The 25,562-nt window shown below is 47.7% G+C and overlaps 1 protein-coding gene across 1 annotated transcript in view; it reads left to right on the top strand.

Annotated features, from left to right (window-relative positions):
- The first annotated feature begins 14,165 nt into the window (after window positions 1–14,165).
- Gfod1 (glucose-fructose oxidoreductase domain containing 1) overlaps window positions 14,166–25,562 on the top strand; it is a 97,169-nt gene continuing 85,772 nt past the window's right edge. Inside the window, exon 1 of the mRNA XM_051170558.1 lies at window positions 14,166–14,426. Within this exon, the coding sequence (XP_051026515.1) occupies window positions 14,174–14,426 (253 nt within the window). The 5' untranslated portion in view covers window positions 14,166–14,173. The remainder of the gene's footprint in view (window positions 14,427–25,562) is intronic.

The following is a 25,562-nucleotide window of genomic DNA, read 5'->3' as shown; positions in this document are numbered from 1 at the left end:
TTCTGAGTTATATGAATGTTTAACTCATTAAATTTAAAGTGGATTTTGTATCTACTGAATAAAATTAATATCTAAATTTCTCACTGGGTTCAATTTTTAGCTGACCCATGTATATTTTCGTAATGCATGATTTCATTGCATTCCATTCTAAATATTTCCTTTTCATCATAGTTTTCCTTTTAGCATAGAGCCTACTTAGGGGATATTTTTAATTGTCAGAGTTATGGGATAGATGAATGCATTTCTATTCTTGGTTTCTATTTCCAGTGCATTGTGGTAGAAGAACACGATTTGGTGACATCACTTCTTTGGAATGTCTTGTGATTTCCTTCATGGTCCGATAAATGACCAAGTGTATGAATGTTCTGGGTTGGGTATTCTTCAAGGCTGGGACTGTAGCACATGGCTAAGCAGGTGCCGAGCAGGTGCAAGACCCTGGGTTCAATGGGCAGCAATGATTTAGAAAAGGTGTTACTGACTAGAGGTCTTAATCAGGTAAAGGATTAAAGGGTAAGAAAAATTGTGAGTTTGACAGGTTATAGCAGAAAAACCATGAACACAGCAGATAGAATCAGCAGCTGAAGAAAGGCTTTTATGGGAGGGGAGAACACACACACACACACACACACAGAGAGAGAGAGAGAGAGAGAGAGAGAGAGAGAGAGAGAGAGAGAGAGAGAGAGAGAGAGAGAGAGAGAGAGAGAGAGAACCTCTGCAAAGCAGAGTGGGAAGTTGGGAAGCCAAAAAATCCAGTGTCAACTCAAAAGTCTTTGAAGTTTTTCCTCCCCTAACTTATGGTTGATCTGGTTGAAGAAAGACAGGATGGCTGATAGGCCCACAACTGTTGGGTAACAAGTCCTGATCTGGCCTTGAACTTGTTGAGCCAGTGTATTTGCAGTGGGCCTGGTGACAGGAGAGAGAACCTTCAAGCCTTTGTTTTAAGCTGCCAGGGGTTTGTCTCAGGTCATGAGAGGGGATGAAAACAGCCATCTTGGAAACTCATTATCTTTATTACCAAGTCATGGCTCCTCTCCCTCCCCCTATCTGCCTGCCTGCCTGCCAGGGAATCTGTCTAACTCCTAGTTCCTCAAAAGTACCTTTGCTTATTTGTTTTCTAAAATTCACGGTTTCATAATAAACAGCATTGTTGTTTGGAAAAAGAGAAAGAGCAAGAGTGTAGCTTTTAGAAGCCCAGCTTTATCAGGAGAGGAAAGAGGCTTACAGGGTTAGAGCCTGTCTGGACAATGGGGAGGACTCACCCCGGGGGACAGACCTTTAGTGTGGGTGGGGGACATCTAAGGTTATGAAACTGAGAGTCAGACTCCCACAGAACTGTAGCTTCCCTCAGTCACTGTGCTCCACACACCTTCCTCACAGAAAATTGACAGGAACAATTGGTTTGGACTAGCTTCTGCCTGGCCTCAACATAGCAAGCCAACCGACACCCTGAAGCTAGTTCCACACAATCCACACAAGCCGAAGCTGGAGTGTTTATGTGTCCTTCCGAGACGTGCCAGCATGTGTGTGTGTGTGTGTGTGTGTGTGTGTGTGTGTGTGCATGCACTGTTGTGCTGTTGTGCGTGTGGAGGTCAGAGGACAGATTTAAGGAGTCAGTTCTCTCTTTCCACCTGGGAAGCCTACTCATCAGGCTTGTGTGGCTGGAACTTTTACCTACTGACCCACCTTGCTACGCATCCATCCAACCATCTATCCATCCATCTATTCTCTGTTCATCTATCTATCTATCATCTATTTATTCCTTGAGTTTTATTCATCTAAAAGAATGAAATTTGCAGAAAAATAAGTGGGACTGCAGTTCATCATATTTGGTAAAAGAAGCCCAACCCAGAAAGACAAATATAATGTTATCTCCTATATGCATAATCTAGAGCTAAATGTATATATGTGTGTGTGAATACATGTGTGCAACATAACTGTGACATGAAAGTAAAAGGGAGATTATTTGGAGAGAACGAGAGAACCAGTGAGTGGGAGGAGGGAATTGGGAGAGGGCTGAACACCAGAGAGGTATGAAGAAATAAATGCAGGAAACTGTCTTAATGAAACCCATTATTCTGTATACTTAAAAAAAAAAAACTAAATGAAAGAGAGAGAGAGGGCAAGCAAGATGACTCAGTGTGTAAAGGAGCTTGCTGCTAAGCCTGATGGCCTGAGTTTAAGACTCAACGTCTGCGTGGTGGGAGGAGAGAACAAATTCCCATAAGTTGGCCTTTGGGCCTCTGCAGATGACTGATTATTCAACAGCTTTTGTTGTTGTCTCCTAGTAAAGCAGGAAGGGCCGGCTGAGGCTCTGGGATACAGCTGTCAGCGAACCAGTTTGAATTTTTTTTTTTTTTTTTTTTTGCTGGAAGATGCTTGCATTCTGCCTGTAGAAACTCACCATCAATGTAGCAAACCAAAGACTGCACCAAGTAATGCAAATGACACTAAACAGGGTGTGGCTGGAGAGCACCTCTTGGGGTTTGGAAAGGACTGTGCACTAATTGCTGGCTGTGACCAAATACCAGACAGGAGGCAATTTAAGGAAAGAAGGATGGACTTTTTTTTTTTTTTTTTTAATTACAGTTTAGGTCCACCATGGACGATGAGAAGGCAGAAGAAGCGCAGCAAGGCTGGTCACAGTGCATTCACAGTCAGAAAGCAGAGAACAGGTGGCACGGACTGCAGGGTGGAAAAGTTGCAGAGGGGGAGGAAAGGGGGGGTCCTAACACTCAGAGGTGATTTAAGCCCAGGTCCTGTGACAAAATGCTATAACTCCAGAACAGAGTATGCCAAGATGCAGGAGCCTACTGCTCTCCCAGGCTTTCCAAGGCAGGAAGCTCCCCCACCGTTTCCAAATACACTTTTGCTCTCTGGAGCTCCACTGCCCCCAGGTCTCCAAATGCCTCCAGGCTCCTTAAGGGCGCCATTGTCTCCAAAAGCCCCAAATCCAGCCATTACCTGCAGGTCTCCAAATGCCTCCAGGACCCATATAACGCCAGGCTTTCAGGTTTACCCAGGATGCACCGCGTCTTGCAGTTCTGGGTCCCCATGTCTCTCCAGGACCAGAAATTCCTTTTAAGACTCCAAGCAAGGAGCAGAGAGAGGGCACCAAGTACTCCGAGGAACAAAGGCATGAGCTGGAAGCAAGTGTGCAAGATTGTGCAAGTATCCGGCCTTCAGGCAATGTGTGGAGCTGGTGCAAAGGAGTCACTTGAAGGACTACCAGATCCAGTGTGGTTTAAGAACAGGTGGGCTAGATGCTCCTAGGAGCACCCCAGGAACACCTAGAAACCCGAGAGAAGCGAGGTGGAGGGGCCCTCACTCAGTGCTCCAGCGCAAGTGTCCTGGGGAGGGATTTGTTTTGTTTTGTTTTGTGTTTTGTGTTTTGTTTTTCGAGACAGGGTTTCTTTGTGTAGCCTTGGCTGTCATGGAGTCCCTTTGTAGACTAGGCTGGCCTTGAACTCACAGAGATCCACCTGCCTCTGCCTCCCAAGTGCTGGGATTAAAGGGTGCACTACCATTCCCAGCTCCTGGGTAGGGTTTTATTGCTGTGAAGAAACACCATGACCATGCAATTCTTATTTCCTTTTAAAAACTATTTTATTTATTTTATGTATGAGTGTTCAATCTGCATGTGTGCCTGCATGCCAGAAGAAGGCATCAGATTCCAGTATAGGTGGTTGTGAGCTACCATGTATTTGCTGGGAATTGAACTTAGGCCCTGTGGAAAAACAGACAGTGCTCTTACCAGCTGAGCCATCTCTCCAACAACCTGACCACACAATTCTTTTTGTTTTGTTGTTGGTTTTTTTTTCTTCCTGTTTTTGTTTTTCTTCTTTCTCTCTTTCTTTTTTTCTTTTTTTCTGAGACAGGGTTTCTCTGTGTAGCCTTGGCTGTCCTGGACTCCCTCTGTAGACCAGGCTGACCTTGAACTCACAGTGATCCACCTGCCTCTGCCTCCTGAGTGCTGGGATTAAAGGCGTGTGCCACCACGCCTGGCCATATTTTTGTTTTTCAAGACAGGCTTTCTCTGTGTAGTCCTGGGGGTCCTAGAACTTGCTTAAAGGCCAGGCTGGGCTGGAACTCAGAGATCAGCCTGCCTCTGCCTCCTGAGTGATGGGACTGAAGACATTGCCCAGTAACCATGGCAACACTTATAGGGAAAACACTTAATTGGGGCTGGCTTACAGCTCAGTGGTTTAGTCCATTATCATCATGGAGGGAAGCTTGGCGGCATGCAGGCAGACATGGGGCTGAAGTAGCTGAGAGTTCTGTCTGGATCTGTAGGCAGCAGTAAGAGACAGTGAGCCACTAAGTCTGGCTTGAACTTTGGAGACCTCAAAGTCTGACCCCTGTGACACACTTCCTCTAACAATGACACACCTATTCCAGAAAGGCCACACTTCTCAATAGTGTCGGTCCCTATGCGCCTATGGGGCCACATTTTAATTCAAATTATCACAAGAAGTGATCACATCCCTGCTAGTGCTCCTGCGGCTGGTGAGTCTGTGTGCACTGCTCTATCAGATGTTGGCTCCCTGCCTCAACCCAGCTCCTCTAGTATCTGCCCAGTTCTTCTCTAGTCTTGGTCAGGCCTGGGAAAGTTCTAGCTGTGGTGCTGGCTGGCCAAGGCAGGGCTGCAGCAACCGATGGCCTGTTTCCATCAACAAAAGCCACAGACTCAGTTCAATCTGTAACATTTGAAGACACAACAAACTCAACTCCAGCAATAAGCTCTAGTACCTTCTCCCCCTTTATAGGTCCAGCTGCAGCTCAAGCTCTCACCGAAGCCTCGGTCTCCATCTACAGCAGTAGCTGCCCCATGGAGATGATGCTCATAGCATACCTGCATCTCCAAGGCCAGTTCTGGGTTCAAGACTGCTACAGATTCCAGGTCTGTCTCTGTTGATCCTTTGTTGTTTCCTGACTTTGCCTAGCCCTACTCACCCTGAGGTTACTCCTACGACCCCTTTGGTCCTTGTGAAGATGTTAGTGAGCCAATAAGAGGAAGCATCACAAAAAAAGCACTGATTGACTGAGGACATTTGTGGGTCTATAAGGAGGGGTGTGTAGTTCAAACCACAGGAGCTTGCTATCTTCAGAGGGTGGGGGAAACACAGAGCTAAGTCCTGTGGCCAAACGTGAAGCAGCTCTGAAGATGAAGGGCAGAAGGAAGCATATCCCCAGAGCAGGGAGCAGAGAGTGCAAATGCCGTGATGTAGAGAGCTTTCAAGTAGAGCCCAAGGGAGCAACAGGGTGCAAGTATGACAAGGACAGCAGGGACATGAGGTCAAAAGCGCTTCACGTTGAGCAGAGCAGCAGAGCGGAGGGCAGAGCCCGCGCCATCTGTTGAGGGACTTAGATGGATTGCAACTGGGAAAGTAGGTTTTAAGCCTGTCCGTGACTACTGGGTGCTTTATAAAGCTCTCCGATTTCCTATCAGTTGGAGACGCAAAGGAATGGAGGGCTGTCCTCCGAGCAGTCCAGGGCAGGCAAGATGGTTGATACCCGGGCTCCTGTCTCCAAGGAACAGCGGCAGCAGAGTTCTCCTTTTCCTGACCTAGATGTCTGGTCTTATGACCCTCAGGAGAATTAAGTGTGCTTCCCTTCTCTTGGCGGGATGGGATTCCTGGCGTGGGAGTGGGATGAGGAGGTGAACAATAGGGCTTAGTGTCTGGTATATTCATGGGCTGCATACTTTCTGAATATGGAATCAAGAGAGAAAGTCTAATTGTGTGTGTGTGTGTGTGTGTGTGTGTGTGTGTGTGATTCTCATGTTGTCCAAGTTAGCCTTCAACTCACTACAGAGGCAAGAATGAGGATGATGTTGAACTTGCCTTCCTCCTGCTTCTACCGCTAAGTGATGGGATTGCAGGTATGTGTCACTATGAGAATTGGACATTGCTAAAAGGCCCATGGCTAGAGTCACATAGCCTCCACCTGCACTGGCCAATCCCCGTTAGAGTCACATAGCCACAGATAGGAGTCCCCTAGAAGCCTTTAAAAGAACCTTTCAGCTCCTCCTCAGGGCCGCCACCATTTTGTATGGATGGTCGACCGCTGTACGAAGGCTATTTCTTCAGACTAAATGTTCCTTGTCTTTTTTTATATACTATTTGAGCCTGGGGTCTCCCTTCAATGGTTTTCAGACCCTTACATCACTATGCTTCCTGGCTTTCTTCAGCGCTGGGAACTGAATCCAAGGCTTTGTGCCTGACGGGCAAGCAAGGCAACAGAGCTACATTGCCAGCCCCAAGTTACTCAAGCCTCAACATCAGTGTCTTAGGTGTAATGAGGGAGAGGGCGGTGCCTGCATGGAGGAGCCAGGAAGAACAACACAGTCTGCCAGCTGAACTCAGTGTCCCATATATGGCAAGCATTCAGCAAATGGCAGCTGTGTTGAATGTAGGGGGAAAAGGCATTGAAAGTTAAAGATGAGAGCTGGAGAGATGGCTCAGTGGTTAAGGGCACTGTCTGCTCTTCCAGAAGACTTAGGTTCAATTCTCAGCACCCACAGGGCAGTTCATAACTGTCTGTTAACTCCAAGATCCAACATCCTCACACAGAAATACTTGCAAGGAAAACACCAATGCACATAAAATAAAAATTATATATATATGTATATATAAACTCAACTACTGCAAGCCAGTTAAGCATACAAGCTTGGGACCAAGTTTGCAAAACTGCTTGGTAGACCTGCTGTACAGCTTCTAGCATCATAACTTAGTCCCACTTTTCAACCTGATACAGCTTGAGTTCCAAAAAAGCCAAAAGCATGTCACAAGACAGATACTATCTATAAGGTTATTGCCTATTTGTGGCCACTGGGTTAAAAATAACCAAAGCCTGTTTCCATTCTGTGACAAAAAACAACAAAACCTGTATCTAACAGCAAGCCATTCCTCATTTGTATTTTACTAAAATACTAATATTTCCTAAAAGCATCAAGCACAGAAACCCAGTTGTCTATGGTGGCCCTGTCAGTGTGGAGTGACACGTCCCACTTGCCATCTTTCTGGGGGTGGAGAAGGCTTTGGTTTTGATTTTGAGATGAGATCTCACTGTGTCCCCTGTGCTAATTTTGAACTATGATCCTCTTGCCTTTACCCAAAGCGTGCTAGGGTCATAGGTGTGCCTCACCCTGCTTGGGCCTTATCATATCTTTTTCTGAAATTCCCATAATATTTACAAATGTTTTTATACCAAAAGGTATGTCAAATTATTACTGAACTATTTTAATATAAGAAGAAATTTCAAGTCTCCTTTTTTTTTTTTTTTAACTTCTTTTAGATTGTTTGTGTGTGGGTGTGTGTAGTGCCTATAAAGGCCAGGAGGGGGCGTCAGATCTCCTGGAACTGGAGTTACAGGTGACTGTGAGCTGAGGGATATGTATGCTGGGAACTGAATTCAGGTCTTCTGGAAGAACAACAAGCTCTCTTAGCCACTGAGCCATCTCTCCAGCTTTCTCATTTTATTTCTTTCCTTTTTTATCTTTTTAAAATTTGTCTGTGTTGGGAGAAGTTTTGAGACAGGGTCTCTCTGTGTAGCCTTGACTGTCCTGGGCTCCCTTTGTAGACCAGGCTGGCCTCGAACTCACAGAGCTCCGCCTGCCTCTGCCTCCCAGGTGCTGGGATTAAAGGCGTGCACCACCATACCCAGCTCCATTTTATTTCTAAAATGAAAAACCACCACGCTTTTTGAGACAAGGTCTCTCACTGAGCCCGTAGCTCACCAGTTGGGCTAGTCTTGTCGGCCGGTTAGTCCCAGGTGTCGCCTGTCTGCACCTCCCCATCCCTGGGGTTAGACACGGACCACCGCAGCCGGTTTTTGTCTGTTCCAGTTCCCATGCTTCTGTGATAAGCACATCTATCTCCCAACACCAGATTATTTTAAAAGACACTCAGATGGGGCTAAACTCTTCGCCCAAATGAAAGTGGCAAAGACTGGCAGCTAATTTGTGGATAAAGGCGGGTATCTTAGCTTAGCTTTGTCTTTTTGTTTGTTTTTGTTTTACTATGTTAAGATACCTGAGGTAAACCGGGCGTGGTGGTGCAGGCCTTTAATCCCAGCACTTGGGAGGCCGAGGCAGGCGGATCTCTGTGAGTTCAAGGCTAGCCTGCTCTACAAAGTAAGTCCAGGCCAGCCAAGGTAACACAGAGAAACCCTGTCTCGAAAAACAAAACAAAACAAAAAACAAAAAAAGATATCTGAGGTAATTAGTCAAGAAAAAAAAAAAAAGATTGATTGATGTGGGCCTTTGGTTCTGGTGACCATGGTCAAGTAGATTGTTTACTTTGCCTCCTAGTGGAGCACCAGGTGAAAATGGCATGGGGCAGGGGAAGAGAGAGAGAGAGAAAGAGAGAGAGAGAGAGAGAGAGAGAGAGAGAGAGAGAGAGAGAGAGAGAGAGAGAGAGAGAGAGAGAGCGCGAGTGAGAGAGAGAGAGAGAGAGAGAGCACCAGGATTCCATTGTCCAGGTCTTAGTCAGGGTTTTTATTGCTGCAACAAAACACCATGACCAAAAAGCAAGTTGAGGAGGAAAGGATTTATTCAGCTCACACTTCCACATCACTGTTCATCAAGGAAGGCAGGACAGGAACCCAAGCAGGGCAGGAACCTGGAAGCAGGCGCTGATGCAGAGGTCATGGAGGGTGCTGCTTACTGACTTGCTCAGCCTGCTTTCTTGTAGAACCCAGGACCACCAGCCTAGGCATGGCATCATCTACCATGGACTGGGCCCTCCCACATTGATCACTAATTGAGAAAATGCTTTACAGCTGGATCTCATGGAGGCATTTCCTCAACTGAAGCTCCTTCCTCTCTGATGACTCTAGCTTGTATCAAGTTGATGCAAAAAAAAAAAAAAAAAAAAAAAAACAATACAGCGCCCTACATGAGCGTGGCTCCAGTGACTTCAGAACCTCCCATTAGGCCTCAAGTCCTGAAGGTTCCAGAGCTTCCTCCCCACAGTGCCACTCTGGGGATCAAGCCTTGAGCACATGGGATGCTTGGAGGACATTCAACATGCAGATTATAGCCAAAGGGAAAGGTAATCTTAGGCTTGCTTTCAACACTGTTTTTAACATATTTTTTGTTGATTTCGGGGCGTGTGTGTGTGTGTGTGTGTGTGTGTGTGTGTGTGTGTGTGACATGCATGCACAAACATGCACAAGAAGCCTCTTAGTCCACAAGAGGGCATTGGATCCAATGGAGCTGGAGTGACAGTTGATTGTGAGACAGTGACAGTGACTTGTTAGGGTCACAGGAAACCAAACCCAAGTCTTTTACAAGATCAGTGCATGCTCTTTACCCCTGAGCCATCTGTCCAGCTTCTGCTGGCACTGTTTTAAAGTGTCTAACCATCAGGCCGCACTAGGTGGACTCCCAGGCCAGGCTTTCACATAAGAACTGTAAAGAATATTGCACAGATACTTGAAAACAAAAACTGTGTGTGTGATGACACTGTTCGTCCAAATGGCTGTTACTATCGGAGCCTGGGGCGGAGGCACACTCAGAGTCACCCTATCTCTGGAACAGTAGATGAAGTAAGACCTACCGAACCAGTAGGACAGAAATGAACACGCAGATAACATCCACTGCATCTGAGAGGCCAGCTGAGCTCTTTTCATGTGAGGAGCATGTCTATCCGCTGCCAGTCCTTTCTTCCCCTGCAGCAGTCCTGCGTGGCTGCAGGGGTCTCTGTGAGGGCTGTGCCTCAAACCCCTCACAAACTGCTCTCCATCCTGGAGGATAAGGATGTGGTTTCAATCTTTCAGCAATTCCAGGTGATAACCCAGCCACCTCCACAGGCTCCCCTCCTCCACCTCAAGTAGAGCAGTCTAGAAAATTCTCCCTTCTGACTCCTGCACACTCCCTGAAACCCTGGTTTAGCTCACTTTTCTCTCTCTGCACGTGTCCACAGACTGTACTTTTCAACTTCAAAGGCTTCATCTATTCCTCACTTGAATATATAGAGCTTCTGCCATGGTTTCTCAACTTACGCCCAAAACCAACAGGTCTCTCGATGTTAGCACCTGAGGGAGAGGCAGCCTGGCATTTCCAGTGCCCAAATCACTCTTGTGCCCATCTAAAGATTTTATACGTCCCCAGTAATAGTATTCTCTTGTTTATAACACAATAGCACATAACAGTTAAACATAAAGCAAAGAGATTTGTCTTGGCTCAGGGTTTGGTCCAAGGGCAAGGGCCACATCTGGGGATGCTGGACTGCTAGCCATGTCCTAGAGTGGTACCAGGCATCATTGAAAAAAGACAACACACATTTCTGCCTCTTCTGGCCTCTCTCCTTAAATGAAACCTCGAGATTTCAATCACGGTACTCCGACCTTATCAAATCCTAGTCACCTCCCAAAGACTACACTTTGTACATTGGGTGTCTATGAGTACTGGGCTTTAAGAAGTGAAGGAGGCAGGCATACGCCTGATCACAATGAGTCTGCAACCTTTAGGCAAGTGGTGTAATGGGGAAAAAGTGATAAAGGATGAAATGTGATAAGGAGGTCATTTCAGACGAGGTGGTCAGGCAAGACTGGATCTAAGGAAAGGGGATGTCTGAGTGCAAGCTGGAGTGAAGTGAGCAGTAGGCCTGTATGTCTCTCTGTCTGTCTGTTTGTCTCTCTCTCTCTTCTCTCTCTCTCTCTCTCTCTCTCTCTCTCTCTCTCTCTCTCTGTGTGTGTGTGTGTGTGTGTGTGTGTGTGTGTCTGAGGCAGGGGAAGCAGCTAGTGTAAAGGCCTTGAGACAAGAGCAAGCTCAGCTTACACAGTACATAGCTAAAAGGTCAACACACTGGAATACAGAGTTTGTGGATGGAAGTGTAAGTACTGAGGTATGCAAGATCAGAGCAAGGTCAAGTTAGGTTAGGGAGGGCTGTGCAGGTTCCCTAAGGACTTTGGAATCTCAGTGTGACCGGAATCCATTGTAGGTATGGAGTCTGGTGGTGCATGAGATGACTCACCTTTGAAAAGATCACTTAGCTCACTCTGGCTGCCGAGAGGAGACTATGGAGTGAAAGCAGGCAGGCCAGCAAGGACAGCGCCCAGCTACTGATAACCCTGCTGGGAATGGCCCACTAGGGGCATACAAAGGGCAGCCTCCCTTTGAAAGACATAAATAAAGCCCTGCCCATCTCCTTTGTGGATAACGGGGACTGATGGTGTAGCCAGGGACTGAGAAGGTATTCATGCACATACCTGTGGCATGGTGGGCTTGGGAGGCGGAGTCAGGAGGACCAGAGTTCAATCAAGGTCAGCCTCCCCTACATAGTGAGACGATCCATCTGGGCTACATGAGACCCTATCTCCAAGAAAACAAAACATAAACAAAGAAAAAACTAAAGAACAAAAACAAAAAACAAACTAGGGGCTGGAAAGGTGGCTCAGCAGGTGAAAGTGCTCACTGTCCTATCAGAGGACTTGAGTTCTGTTCTTTTTTTTTTTTTTTTTTTTCCGAGACAGGGTTTCTCTGTGTTAGCCTTGGCTGTCCTAGACTCACCTTGTAGACCAGGCTGGCCTCAAACTCACAAAGATCCGCCTGCCTCTACCTCCTGAGTGCTGGGATTAAAGGTGTGCGCCGCCACCAGCCGGCTTGAGTTCTGTTCCTGACACTCATATAAGATAGCTCACAACTCCCTGTAGCTCCGGCTCTAGCAGATCCTGATCTCCAAGGGCTCATGCACACACGTAGTATATACCCACACTTGTACATATAAACAAAATTAAAAAGGAAAACCAGACTGACAAACAGGCAAATCCAAACAAGATTATAATGGAACTCACACAAGCTATACACACAGGCTAACATTTGCTTTGAAATAGGAAATGTGTAGTAAATAGAAATAAATATCAAAAGAGAGGGCATATATATTACATAGAGCATTTCTAGGGCGTATCCTTCTCACTGACACTGTGTCAGAGGAGCTTTCCCACCTCTGACACAAGACTTGAGCACACCTGTCTGGGCTGCGGCCAGCACCTGCTCAGTTGGCAACACACTATGGTTCTTGCTCCTTTTCCTGCTAGCGATGGTAGCACACCCACTTTTTCTTTACCACTTCTCAGCCAGCCATCAGCGGGCATATCTTGTCTGCTCTTTGTCTCGACCCTGTTCAGGCTGTTGCCAGTCCCAGAGCACTTTGTCCTTTCTACTAATGTCCTGAGGTCAACTTTGGCTCCTCTTATTGCTACACACAAGCTTTTTTTTAAGTGTACGCGATCCCCGCCTCATTGCCAGTTGCTTTAAACGCTCCAGTATACCATGTTTTCTACGATTGTGTAGAAGCAGACCACATGCCTCTTCAAGCTGGGAGCTGAACAGGATAGCCAATAGTAACCTGTCCTTTCCACACACACTGAGCTAGAGGGAAGCTCCCCTTGCCCTTTGGCATTGACTCCTCCCTACCAGCACTAAGTGGGCACAAAGTGACAGTTAGGGGACTACCCATTAGTTTATTTAGTTGAGCACCTACTGTCTACCAGTTAGGCCGTATGATAAGTGCTGAGAATATAGTGGGAAGTCAGAGGTTCACATAATCACTACTGAGTGAGCCTCTGACTAGAGCTTTCCATGCATCTCAGTCCGAGGATACCCAGCATCCTCCTGGACCCAGATGCAGTAAAGGCCAAAAGAAACGCTGTGTCTGGGAACCAAAGAAGAGGACAGTGGCCAGGAGTGGCAGGCAGCAGGAAGTACACACGGGTTTGGAAGACTAGACTCAAGACACACGTGTCACAGTGACTACAGAGTCCCCAGTCTGGGTGAGGTCGCCTGTGTCATATCGGGCGCAAACATGGGGTGGACAACCAGTGGAGCCTGCGCAGCCGGATAGTTGGCTGGGGTTGGGCCTGGCACACTTAGGAGTCTGAACTCTAGGGGTTTAGCGCCGAGACGCTGGTGTCCGCATTCCGATCTTGGGACTGTTGTTTATGTGTGTCAGCTTGAACAAATCCCTTAACCTCTCCAGAGCTCACTTTCTTCATCAATGAAATGGGCTTCCGATAACCTCAGGGCTAAGTGCCTGGAAAGCTTCCCCACGCAGTGGCTCGCACAGAAAAAACACTCGAGAGAGGAGACTGTGACCCACGCTGATCACATCTCGTGGGGTCCTCCTCCAGGCTCCTCGGGGTCCCAGCGTCTGCCAATCTCTTCCCTGGGACCCAGTCCTAACCCATTAAGGGCGTGGCCCACTTTGATAGATTTATTTGCTTGCTTGGGCGGAGCTTGGAGCACAGCAAGGAGGAGGCGGTGGCGGCGGCGGCGGAGGCGGAGATCCCAGAGAAAGGGAAGCCACCCGGGGGCAGCAGGCGAGCCAGGCGGGGCCAGGGAGGAGTCAAGCCGGGTTCTAGGGGCCTGGTGCTGCGCGCAACCAGAGCCTCGGGCGCAGGAGACAGGGGCGGGGGCAACGCTTGGCGGCCAATGGCGCGCGGCGCTACGGCAAGGGCGGTGCAGGAACCTCGGCCCCTGACAGTCAAAGTCGCCAACTCCGCCCTCGTACCCGCGGGATCCCGGAGCCCGAGCCCGAGCGGGGCCGAAGCCGCCCTAGGCGCGCGGCGAGCCATCGAATATGGCAGCAGAATGAGGAGCCTGGCGCCGAGTAGTGGCCGCTGTAGTGCTGCAGCTCGCGATCTGCGCCTGGCATACCGCGAGCGGCATCCTTAGTCGGCTTCCGAGTTATTTCATTCGGCACCAAGGACCGCGGAGAAAGGAGATCCTGAGCCCAGAGTGGGTGGTGAAGTGGGAGCGCGACCTAGTAGAAAGATTCTGCGGGGATGAGCTGGCCATGGGGCGGCCTCGGCGGGGCGCACGGAACGAGCCGGTGCTGCGGCCGGAGCGCTGCCTGAGCCCGGGCTCCACCGGGCTTCGGGGCCTCGTGGGTCCTGGCGGAGTCTCTGCTGCTGTCTCCGGGAAGGACACGAACCCCGCGTGGCGGGCACTGCAGCAGTCACGGCGCTGAGGCTCCGGGAGCCTGCAGGGTCTGTGGTTCCGTGCGCTGTCACGCCGCCGCACGCGGGCGCCTTGCCCGGGGCTCGGCGGCTGGCGCAGCGCAGCGAGGTCGGTTGCAAGAGCCGGCGACTGTGGGACTGGCCGGAGAGGCGTGCGCGCCTGTGTTCGACTGGAGATCCCGGCAGAAGCCGAACCGGGCGGACCTGAGCAGCCATGCTTCCCGGGGTGGGCGTGTTCGGCACCAGCCTCACCGCCCGTGTCATCATCCCGTTACTGAAAGATGAGGGCTTTGCGGTGAAGGCGCTGTGGGGCCGCACGCAGGAAGAAGCCGAGGAGCTGGCCAAAGAGATGAGCGTTCCTTTCTACACCAGCCGCATCGATGAGGTGCTGCTGCACCAGGATGTGGACTTGGTGTGCATCAACCTTCCGCCGCCGCTCACCAAGCAGATCGCTGTCAAAACCCTGGGTGAGTGACTCCCCACCCCCACCCCGCCCGTTCTTTAGCCGGAGGTCTTTGCTTCGCGTTCTCTCCAACTGCAGAAGCGTACACCCCAGGGATCCCAGACCCACGATTGTTACTCCCAGCTTTCCCCTTCCCAGTCGGTGGCCTTCCCCACCTCCACGCTTTCGCTCCTGGCACCAGCTGGAAGCGCATCCCCACGTGTGTGCTGCAGAGGCTGGAATAGGCTTGGGTTCAAGATATAGGAACCAGGTAGATCAGATGCAGAGATCCGAAGATGGGTTGTTGTTCCGGGAGAGGAAACTCGGTCCCCAGCTCTATGGGTTACTTAATGGTCCGGTGTGTTGGTGCGTGAGCGTCTTGGAGAGGCGAGCGCGCGGCCAGGAACCCTTCAATAAAGGGCCGCCCACGTGGCAAGGTTTTTCCCGAGTGTACCTGTTGTGAACAGCTGTGGCACCCTGTTTGGATGGTTTGTTTCCCTCCTCTGTAAGTGAGTTTAGTGTGAGATTCGAAACGTGACAGCTGTCTGGAATTATCTCTTCTGCTCTGGAAGCAAACAAGGGAAAAAAAAACCGGTGGAAGTGAGAGTGGGCGGGGCTATTAGAACCTTCTCAGATGTGTCAGAGGTTAGTCAAGACTGTAATTTAACCTTTGAGCACAGTTTCCCGGGAGTAGCCTTGTACTCCAACTGGGAATAACATGCCTTATGTTCTTAGGAGACAGGCATTGTGGTTTCAGAGGCAAAGATGCTTTGTGTGGGAAAGGGCCAGACGGCTGCAGTTTCCTTTGGAAACGTGCGATGGCACCTCCGTATTTTGCTTCAGGAATATTCCCGAGACAAACAGTGTTTACAAGCAGGCAGGAGGCTCTGCTGTTCTCAGACGAATCTCTTGAGTGGGTCTGATCATCCGCAGCTCTTTTCCACACCTAAAGCAACCCCACTCTTTGCTATTCCCAGACGTTTAACCCTTGGAGGTCAGGGTTTTATTGGTGAAGAGCAAAGCTCCGACAAACTAGTCTGTCCTAAAGTGGAGGTTTACAGGTCTTTCTTTTAGTCATTAATAGTGTTAAGCGCTTGGCTTTTGGAGCTTGGTTGCTTTAGCTTTGAACTGAATTCCATTGGCTTTTGGCCAATGTTTCTACTCTGTCTCATGGCTGGTTATCACTGAGTAGCTACCTCCCTTATTTGCTCGGCATTTGTGTATCAGGTATATGATAGACAAGCCATAGTATAAAATCTACTAGGGCAATCTATATAAAATAGGTTCCTCTTGAGCCCCATCCATGCTAGAGGCTCAGGACTGGTTCTATTTAAAACCCTGTGGGAGCATTCTCCTCCCCGCTCCAGTAGCATCGCTCTGAACCATGGAGCAAGCCCAGAACAAGGGAGTGCCAATCTACAGAACTGGAATGTTCGTATGTTCTCATGGTCTCTAGTACTTATTATTATTGTTGTTTGAGGCAGGGTGGCATGTGTCCTAGGCTGGCCTCCAACACCCTGTTTAACTGAGGATGACCTTGAACTTCTGATCCTCCTGACTCCAACCCCAAGTGCCCAGATTCCATACCCAGTTTATTTGGTTCCGGAGATCAGACCCAGGCTTCTTGCATATTAGGCAAATATTTCACTAACAGTATATATACCTCATTCTTTATCTCATACTTTGGCCACCAAAGTGTTTAGGCATGTGGTCCATGTTATGCTTTTCTGGATACTTCTGTGTTTATTATTTTATGATTGTTTATTTTATTCTCTGGGTAAGGATTGAGGGTGTTGCATCATGGTAGAGCACGTATCTGGTCTGCACAAGGCATTAGGTTTCAACTCTCAGGACTGGAGAAAGGAATCCACGTAAGATTTTGTTTTGTATTGGGAAGACTGATGTGAGTTGGTCCTCAGAGGGTCGGAGGCTCTGTCAACTGAGTTTCCTAAATGTGACAAAGGGACAGCTAGGAGCTCATGCTTTAGTGGTGTGCTGTAGGCTTTCTTCTCTTTCTTTTTAAGTTTGTAGTCAGTGATTATGGAAAATGTAGACGCACCGAATTGAATTTAGAGGTGGCGACACAGGTGTGAGACTTCCTCCCTGGAAGGGTATGAGGCGTCTCTCGGTTGTACCTTCCTTCTGAGGCCACTCTAGACTGGCTTCACAGTCATAGTTAAGAGGTTCTACACACAGAACAAAGGAAGTGGAAAACCCCAAACAGTTATCAGGCTGGCCTTGGTGGGTTTGCACGTATTAATGCTTAACCTGGAATTGAAATGAGCTGCCCCCTTTAATGAGTCCTGGCGATTTGACCTAGTCTCCCTCTGTCAGCAAGAATGACCCACCTGTGGCTCCATCCATGTCATGGCCTGTGATGAGGAGAGGGCACCAGATACGTGAGACTGAGCCAGTGGCATCATACATGTCTTCCTTTTATTTCCAGAATCTTCCTTCAAAGCTCTACTGCTACCACACTTCGGGTCACAATCTATGCCCCAGAAAGCCATGTCCGACCACCTGACCTCCATAAGCCAATTAAAACAGCCAAGTTAACAGTAGAGAAGTTTTAAATTCAATACTGGGAAGAGGGACAAAACAAACAAACAAACGAAAACAAAAACAAAACAAAACAACCCTCCCAGTGACCTCTCAAGTCTGTTTTCAAGGTCTTGAAGTGAGGTTGAGGCTTAAGCAGAGGGCCAGAATTATGCATGGCTGAGCAGTTCCTGTCCAGGTGCAGTCCACCCATCGTTGTTTTGGCTCCACCCTCCTGCCAGGTGGAAAGACAAATTTGCAAATCCGCTTTCCCCGGAGAAAAGTTTCCCCTCTGGCTGACCCAGGCTTTATGCTTTCTCCACTCCCAGCATGAGATTCCTGGGGGGGGGGGGGGATTCCAGTTTCTTGGAATCCATTGTTTTAATTGTCTGATAACCAACAGGAGGGATGTTTCTGTACCTTATCTTCTTGTTCTTTTCAGGCCAGTTACACTGCCTCAGTGGCATTTGTGCCAGAGAGATGTTTCTGCCACACACAATTTGTATACCATTTGGGGCTGCCTATAACGGAAAACCTCTTGTGGGTCAGCCAGTGTGGTAGTTTGTCCTGTATAAAGCATTCTAATGTGATGAAAACAAGTCTCTTAAGGTAGACGTCTGGCTGATTTTACAAGTGGGGCTACCCAGATTCAGAGAGCTGAGTTTGATGTGTCATGACCACAGGGCTATAGAGCTGTACTCACCAGCCAGCCCCTCCAGCCCTATCTTCTGCTACCCCCTAAGCTGCTCCATTACTACATTTCCTTTTCTTCTGTCAGAGATTGCTGGGGGAGGGGAGAGGTAGGGGAGGTAGGGGGGGTGAGGTACGGGGGGGGGGGGGGGGAGTGGTTCTGTTGCTTTCTTCCCCATCCTTGGAACCAGTTCCTCACCTAGTATAAACGCCATCTCCTTAATCTTTCTGTCTTTATTACTCTTTCTTAGGCATTGCTTCCCATTACACCTAGGCCCTCACCTAGTTTCTGAACTTTTCAGATGGTCCTGGCTCATCTGTTGGTTCACCCTTCACAGCGCTTGAAGTCATGGTGGAGAGCCATAGACACTGCTCCATTGCCTTTGATTTTAGGAAAAGCCTTAGCTGGATGGCATGACATGCAAGAACTGGCCTCGGAGCCCGGCCAGCCTCATGTCCTGCAAGGCATTCAAGAATCCTGTGAGCTTGGGCCGTTGAGATACTCAGTCGGTAGAGGGGCTCACCATACAAGCCTGGTGACCTGAGTGTCATCCTTGGGACCCACAAGGAGATGGAGTTAGAGAACTGATTTCATGGGTTTCTGACTCTCATACATGCACTGTAGCATGTGCATGGGCACACACCTGCACACCTGCCCACACGATTGTGCACATGTGTGTTTACACACACGCACATGTATGCGCACACACATGCAAGAACACCTGCACATGTGCACACTCTCATGCACATGTACAGAAAGGCACATGTACACACACACACACACACACACACACACACACACACACGAACAGGAACACTAGAACTCCATGAGCTACAGTTAAGATACCAGTGGAGGTTTCTTGGAGAGTCTCTTAGTTCTTATGCTCAAACCCCTGTCAGGAGCACCATTGTTCCTGTAGTTGAGTTAACAACTGTGCAGCCTTCAAAACTGATGATCTGTTGGTACTTCCTGAATCTTGTACTTCTGCTTCTCAACCCCACCCTTCCCCTGTGTAGCCTTTTAGGCTCTGGGTACCATCAACCTTTGTACTTTTTAGAACCAATTTGAATGTGTTTGTTTACAACTCAAACTGTACTGTTAGTTTGAACTGGTTATATATTTATACAGTACAAATGTCAGACAGCGTAAGGTAAGTGTGCACCGTATAGAGTAAGTGTGCACTATTCTGAGACAATCAACCTTACTCCTTTTTTCAATGTCTTCTGTTCAAGATTTTTCTGGATATAATGGTAAATGTACATGTGAGAATTTTTTGTTTGTTTTGTTATGTTTTTTGAAACAGGATTTCTCTGTGTAACAGTCCTGGCTGTCTGTAGACTAGGCTGGCCTTGAACTGAGATCCGTATGCCTCTGCCCCCCAAGTGCTGGGATTAAAGGTGGGCGCCATCACTGACAGACTACATGTGAGAATTTTCTTTTTCTTTTTCTTTCTTTCTTTCTTTTTTTTTTTTTTTTAGGAGACAGGGTTTCTCTGTGTAGCAGCTCCGGCTGTCCTAGATCTCACTCTGTAGACCAGGCTAGCCTCAGACTCACAGAGATCCGCCTGCCTCTTCCTCACAAGTGCTGGGATTAAAGGTGGGCGCCACCACCGCCCGACTAAGAATTTTCATATCCTCTTTTGAGTGATCGGTAAAGTCCCATTGATGCTACTGGAAACCTGCTATCTATCATTTACAGTGTTAACACACACACACACACACAGAAATACATACACACACACACACACAGCACTTAATATTATATAAAATTTCAGTGTATTATATATAGCTACATATTCAGTTTGGGCTCCGTGCTTGCTGAGTTCTGCATTTGTGAATTCGACCAACTGTGAGACAAAAAATACTCAAAAAAAAAAAAAAAAAAAAAAAACAAGGAAAAGAAATTGTACATGTACTGAACAACAAATACACATGTTTTTCTTGTCATCACTCCCTAAGCAATATAGTATGACAGCCACATACAGAAGTTCTACCCTACTAGCTATTCTATCCAGAGGTGGTAAAAGCTGGGAGGAAAATGTAAGTTACACACAAATGCTCAGCTGTTTTATGTGAGGGACTTGAGCATCCTTGAGTATTTGTACCTGTGGGGATTCTGGGACCAATAACCTGCCGATAAGGATAACTGAATGCTTATGTATGTATATGTAATATATTTGTTATATACAAATAGATACACACATACGTATACCTAGAATGTGACTATATCCTTAGTCATGTTTTGGGCAGGTGAAATTAAAGTGTATTTGTTGTTCAACATGTAGGTCCTTTCCCATCTTACACAATCATGGCATGAGACATCTCGAGGCGCTGCCATTCCCACACTAGTATATTTGTAGCATAAATGCACAAACTGAGAGCTGGCTGGGGGCATAGTCTCATTTATTTAAATGTAGGTACGGCCGGATGAGCTAGCACCCGACACACTACATTTGATCAGTTTCCTTCTGAGCTGCTCCCAGCAAAGGCCCTCAACTACAGGTGCCTAGAAGTTGCTAGTATAGTTTGGTTCACACTTTGGTCCAGAGTGGCTAGCTGCTCAGGCTAGTATCACTTTCCCAGCTAGTCATGGGTCAGTTAGAACCTGCCAAAACATTGCCCTTTTGCAGTGGCCCTCTCTCCTTAGGTCACTCAGTAACTGGCTGTTTGCCTAAGCCCAGTCTGTACTATGGGAAAGGGGAATGTGTGGGCGTCTGTCATCAATAACACCTGCAAATGGCACTTCAGTGCTTCCCAAGGGAGTAGGACTAACACCTGTGCTAGGAGGCGCTTGGCTTCATGTGGTCCTGCCTCCGCTATACCTCTTACTTCTTGAGCAATTGGGCTTTCTTGGATGATACGCCACCCTCTGATACTAAGGCCTCTGTTATGTTCCTGGAATTCCCCAGTCACTTATCTGACTCTTTGGCTCTTTGCACTGGCTCCGGACGGTTGTCTAGACTGCTTTCTCCCCTGCCTTTCAATGGCTGGACCGCTCTCTCCCCCTTTAGAATGGCTGGACTGCTCTCTTTCCTCCCTTTGAATGGCTAACTCTTTCTCTACAGATCTAGCTCAAGGGTTATTTTGAGGGAGTGGTTTTTTTGGACCTTCCCTTCCATCAAAAAAAGTTTCTCTTCCAGCTCTGGGTCCTTCTGTGTCTCTGCTGTCTCCTTGTTGTTCTTGGTGACACCCTTACAGCCCATGAGTCCCATGGTTGTCCTTCCTCTGCCCGCCCCCCTCCGCCCCCAAGACAGGGTCTCTCTGTGTAGCCTTGGCTGTCCTGGACTTGCTTTGTAGACCAGGCTGGCCTCGAACTCACAGAGATCTGCCTGCCTCTGCCTCCCGAGTGCTGGGATTAAAGGCGTGCGCCACCACTCCCGGCCTCATGGTTGTCCTCTTAACTGCTCATTTTCCCTCCCTCTGTTCGAAGGCAGCTCTTTGAGGGCCGAGCTCTTGTCTGTCCTGCTCCCTGAATAACTCTTCACCCCCTAGACATACCAGAAAGTCAGCCATCTAGCCGACGGACTGCAAATACCTGTTCAATGACCAGTGAACGTGGAACACCTTTTTGTTTGGTGAACACGTGATCTCTGGAGTCACAGATTAGGGACAGGATGCACCCATCAACCTAACGCTTTTGTGCCTTGGGTGCTTTTCTGCCCCCTTCTAACTTTACTGTGTATTGATTGGTATTACCCAGGGGTGGGGGTGGGGGAGCCCTTCAAAATACAGAGTCCTGGGTGGTATCAGAGACACCCAGTTTCCACCTAGCCCATGGTTGCAATACTGGACCAGCTAGATGCTGGAGTTACGACAGCGTTTCCACCTTTGGAAACAGAGAGGGCCTCCCTCCGTGAGTAATTATCTTGGAAGTGAAATGTGCCCAAAATACCTTTGGCCTTGTGTGGAATGTGATGACATTCGCTACCATCCTCCCTGTCCTCAGGTTCTGAGGTGGCGGTGTAGACCCGTGGGAACTGACGCTTTACTCACCCCTGGGGCAGTGTGTAAAGCTGGAGGCTTTCCTAGAGCTCTGATCTTCACTTGCATGGCTCTTGTCCTGACTTGTTTGGCCTTTGGTGTCATTTGCTAGGGAGCTGGAGCAGTCCACCCTTTCCTGGCAGCAGTGGCTGCTTTCGCACTGAGGAGGACCTCTGGGATAGAGGTGAGAAATGACGTCTCAGGCTATTGTTGCCACACCAGGGGGTCATGCAGGCTACAGATAATGACGAGGACATATTTGGGCTTGAGGGGAACCATTCTGAAATGCTAGCAGAGCCTGCGTTTCCAGTTCTTCCTGGAGTTTCTTTTGGATCTCTTCCTATCTTAACACTGCAAAAGAAGAAGAAAAAAAGAAGAAGAAGAAAATGAGCGATTGTATGCTCTGGGTTCCTGCCCCTATACACAGCAGGAAGTGATTTTTGACCTGCCAGTTAGGTGTAGAATTGAGGAAGCCCTTGGGCATTATGTAAATGAGAGGCATTACTCTGTTTATGTTTAGGAAAACCCAACCATGACCGGGGCTCATTGCATCTAACTCATATTAGGTGCACTCAATGGTCCTTTGCTAAGAGTGTCGGGCTCTGCAAATGGGGAATTCTGTAGAAGTTTAGCTTGGAGGGAGAAAGTAAATGGAGTTGGGCATTTTGATACCTGAACTAGGAGAATGGCAATGAAAGAGGAATTAGAAAGCATGCATAATACACAGGTATATTGTGACCCATTTGCTAGCTGGGACCTATGATGGAGCATTGTCACATGAAATACTGTGTGTGGTTAAAATAGCCAGCTACAGGAATGTGTGACTTGGGGAGAGGTGTTCATTTTAAAAATTAGTACTAAAAAATAAATATTGTTGTTATAGTGTATATAGATGACAGAAGACAACTTCATGGACCTGGTCTTCCTGTCTACTGTTAGGTGGGTTCTATGTAGATGACAGAAGACAACTTCATGGACCTGGTCTTCCTGTCTACTGTTAGGTGGGTTCTGGGACTTGAACTCAGGTCTCTAGGCTTGGCAGCAAGCTCTTTTTTATTCAGTGAGCCATCAACCAGCCCTTTCAAAATTATTATTGTGTGTGGGTGTGACTGTGTCACAGCAAGCATGTGGAGGTCAGAGGACAACTGTTGGAGGTCGGTTCTCTATTTCTACCTTGAATTTTAGGGATCCAACTCAGGTCATCAGGCTTTTATAGTAAGTGATTTTACCTGCTGAGCCTTCTCACCAGGCCCACGCTGTACCCATTGTTGCTGAGCCTCTGTTAGCTCACCAGTGAAATGGAGCAAATGGTACTACCATGTGGGACAGTTAAAATGAGAACGATAGTGTCAAACCTGGCCTGTTGTCCCCACTAGGTATATGTATCAGCTCAGTGAACATTCATTTCTTGTTGTCACTCATGTGACCAATTCTCTAACTTTGAGCTTCTGATCTCTTGTGTCTACCTCCTGGACAGAGATTACAGGCATGTACAACCATGCCCTGTTTATACAGTGCTGGGGATACAACACGTCTTTGTGAATGCCAGACAAGTACTCTACCAAGCCCAAGATGGTGCGTTTGAAAGGTTTTTGTTTTTTTATTTTCTGCCAGATTTAGAAAATAGCATTTAAAAGTTTTCTTCTTGGCTGGGTGTAGTGGTGCATGCCTTTAATCCCAGGCCGAGGCAGGCTGATCTCTGTGAGTCCGAGGCCAGTTTGGTCTACAAAACAAGTCCAGGACAGCCAGAGCTACATAGAGAAAACCTGTCTTGGGGAGAAAAAAAAGTTTTCTTTTCTTCCTCCCTCTCTTCCTCCTTCCCCCTTCCCCCTCCTTCCCTCCCTTCATCCCTCCCACAGAGGGAAGGTAATCTAAGCCAAGCTCTTTGTATTTGCTGTAAACTCAGTACAGTCAGCCTTCAAGGTCTATGGATTCTACGTATTCAGATCAATAAATTATAGGCTGAAACTATCCATAAAAAGAAACTGCAACTGTACTGAACACACATGCATATGCACACACACACACACACACACACACACACACACACACACACACCCCGATGCAGTAGGACCGTGTTTACCCTGTGTTTACAATATCGATGGGATTTAAAGTACATATGTAATGTGTGGAGGTTCTGTGCCTTTTTACAAAAGGGGTTTGAGCTCCCAAAGATTTTGGTATCCTCCAGGACAGTAGGACCAGTGCTGAAGATACTGGAGGCCACCACAGTAGCCTTATTGATGTGTGATCAGCAGGAGGCATAGAAGTCATCAGGCCCTTACCACGCTCCTGAGATGCCTGACCATTTGTGACAGGGATGTGGGGTATCTCATGGAACCCAGGAGCTGTTGATCTTGGGTGGATGAACTGTGTATTCCTCGCAGTTTTGTTTTTTCTCTGTGTGTCAACAACAGTTATCCACCCCGCACCACACCTCACACCAGCCTTCTTTTGTTTCCAATGTGGCAGACAAACGCTGTCTGCAGCTTCCTGTTCCCGGCATCACAGCCACCTAGAAAGTGCAAGTGCAACCCCTCCCCACTTCCCAGTTGTCTCTGCTTCTGTCTGGTGCTGTCTCCTGCCTGTCATCTCTATGGTTAACTACAGTGTTTAGATAGAGCAAACATACTGCCAGGTTCACTGAGGTTGGCTATTCTTTTTTTTTTTCCTTGAGACAAGGTTTCACTGTGTATTCCTTGGCTGTCTTGGACTCACTTTCTAGACCTTGAACTCACAGCGATCCTCCTGCCTCAGCCTCCCGAAGGGTGGCTATTCTTACTGAAGGCACGCTCCTGTGCTGATTAAAAGAACAGAGACTTGGTTGGGATTTGCATTATGTAACCATTTCTTTAATTTTCAAAGATTTATTTATTTTATGTGTATGAGTTTTTGTGCATGTGTGAATGTGTGTCCAATGTGTGAGTATAGTGCCCAAAGAAGTCAGAAGAGAGAGGAGTTTGGTTCCCTGGAACTGGAGGAATTTTGGATGGTGTGAGCCTCCATGTGGGTGCTAGGAACCGAACCTGGGTCCTCTGCAACAGCAGCAAGCACTTTCATGAAATACATTGTTGCATTGTTTTTCTAACTGACTATGACAAAATAGTGAAAAGAAATAATGTATGTGAGACCCAGTGAGACCAATCTTATTATTAAATATAAGATTATATATAGGCTTATATGTATACACACACATATATGTACTGTGCTGAGGATGAAACCCAGTGCTTTGAGCATACACCACAACTACTCTAGGGTAATTGTCCTGGCGGAATAATCTAAAGGAAGACACTTCTGCCTTTAGCTTTCTGAGTATCCAAACAACAGCCCTCAGTGAATTAGAATTTCTCCAGGAATTCAAGTTGGAAGAGGGAAAAGGCTGCTGTCAGGAGTCAGCCAGAGTAGGGAACTTGTGTCCCAGGAAAAGATTACACATAGCTATGAAAACCTGTCCGATCACCTTACAAGAGAAACTGGACAATGACTTGTTAGTGATGGGCAGGACCACACCTTAGCCAGGACTGCCGCTTTGTATTTAAATCTAAATCTCACCTAGGAGCCTGGAAGATGGACTTGCGGGGTCAGGTGGGTGTCACTCCTTTTCCTTTTGTCACTTTTCCCAATGTGGTCACATTGAATAGATCTCTCTCTCTAGGTTTATTTATTTTTATTTTATGTGTAGGAAGGTGCGTGGGTGCCTGCGTGTGTGCGCGTGTGTGCGTGTGTTGGTGTGTGCGTGTGTTGGTGTGTGTGTGTGTGTGTGTATGCATGTATGTATACTAAGTATGTTCCTGGTACCTACAGAAACCAGAAGATGGTTTTGGGTCCCCAAGAACTGGAGTTACCAGGTGGTTGTGACCCCTATGTGGGTGCTGGGAACTGAACCCTTTGCAAGAGCAGCTAGTGCTCTTACCTGCTGATCTGTCTGTCTGTCTGTCTGTCTCTGTCTCTC

The sequence above is a fragment of the Acomys russatus genome, chromosome 3 (genome assembly GCF_903995435.1).
Source record: "Acomys russatus chromosome 3, mAcoRus1.1, whole genome shotgun sequence".
NCBI lineage: Eukaryota > Metazoa > Chordata > Mammalia > Rodentia > Muridae > Acomys > Acomys russatus.
This window is presented reverse-complemented; position numbering and strand designations above follow the sequence as displayed.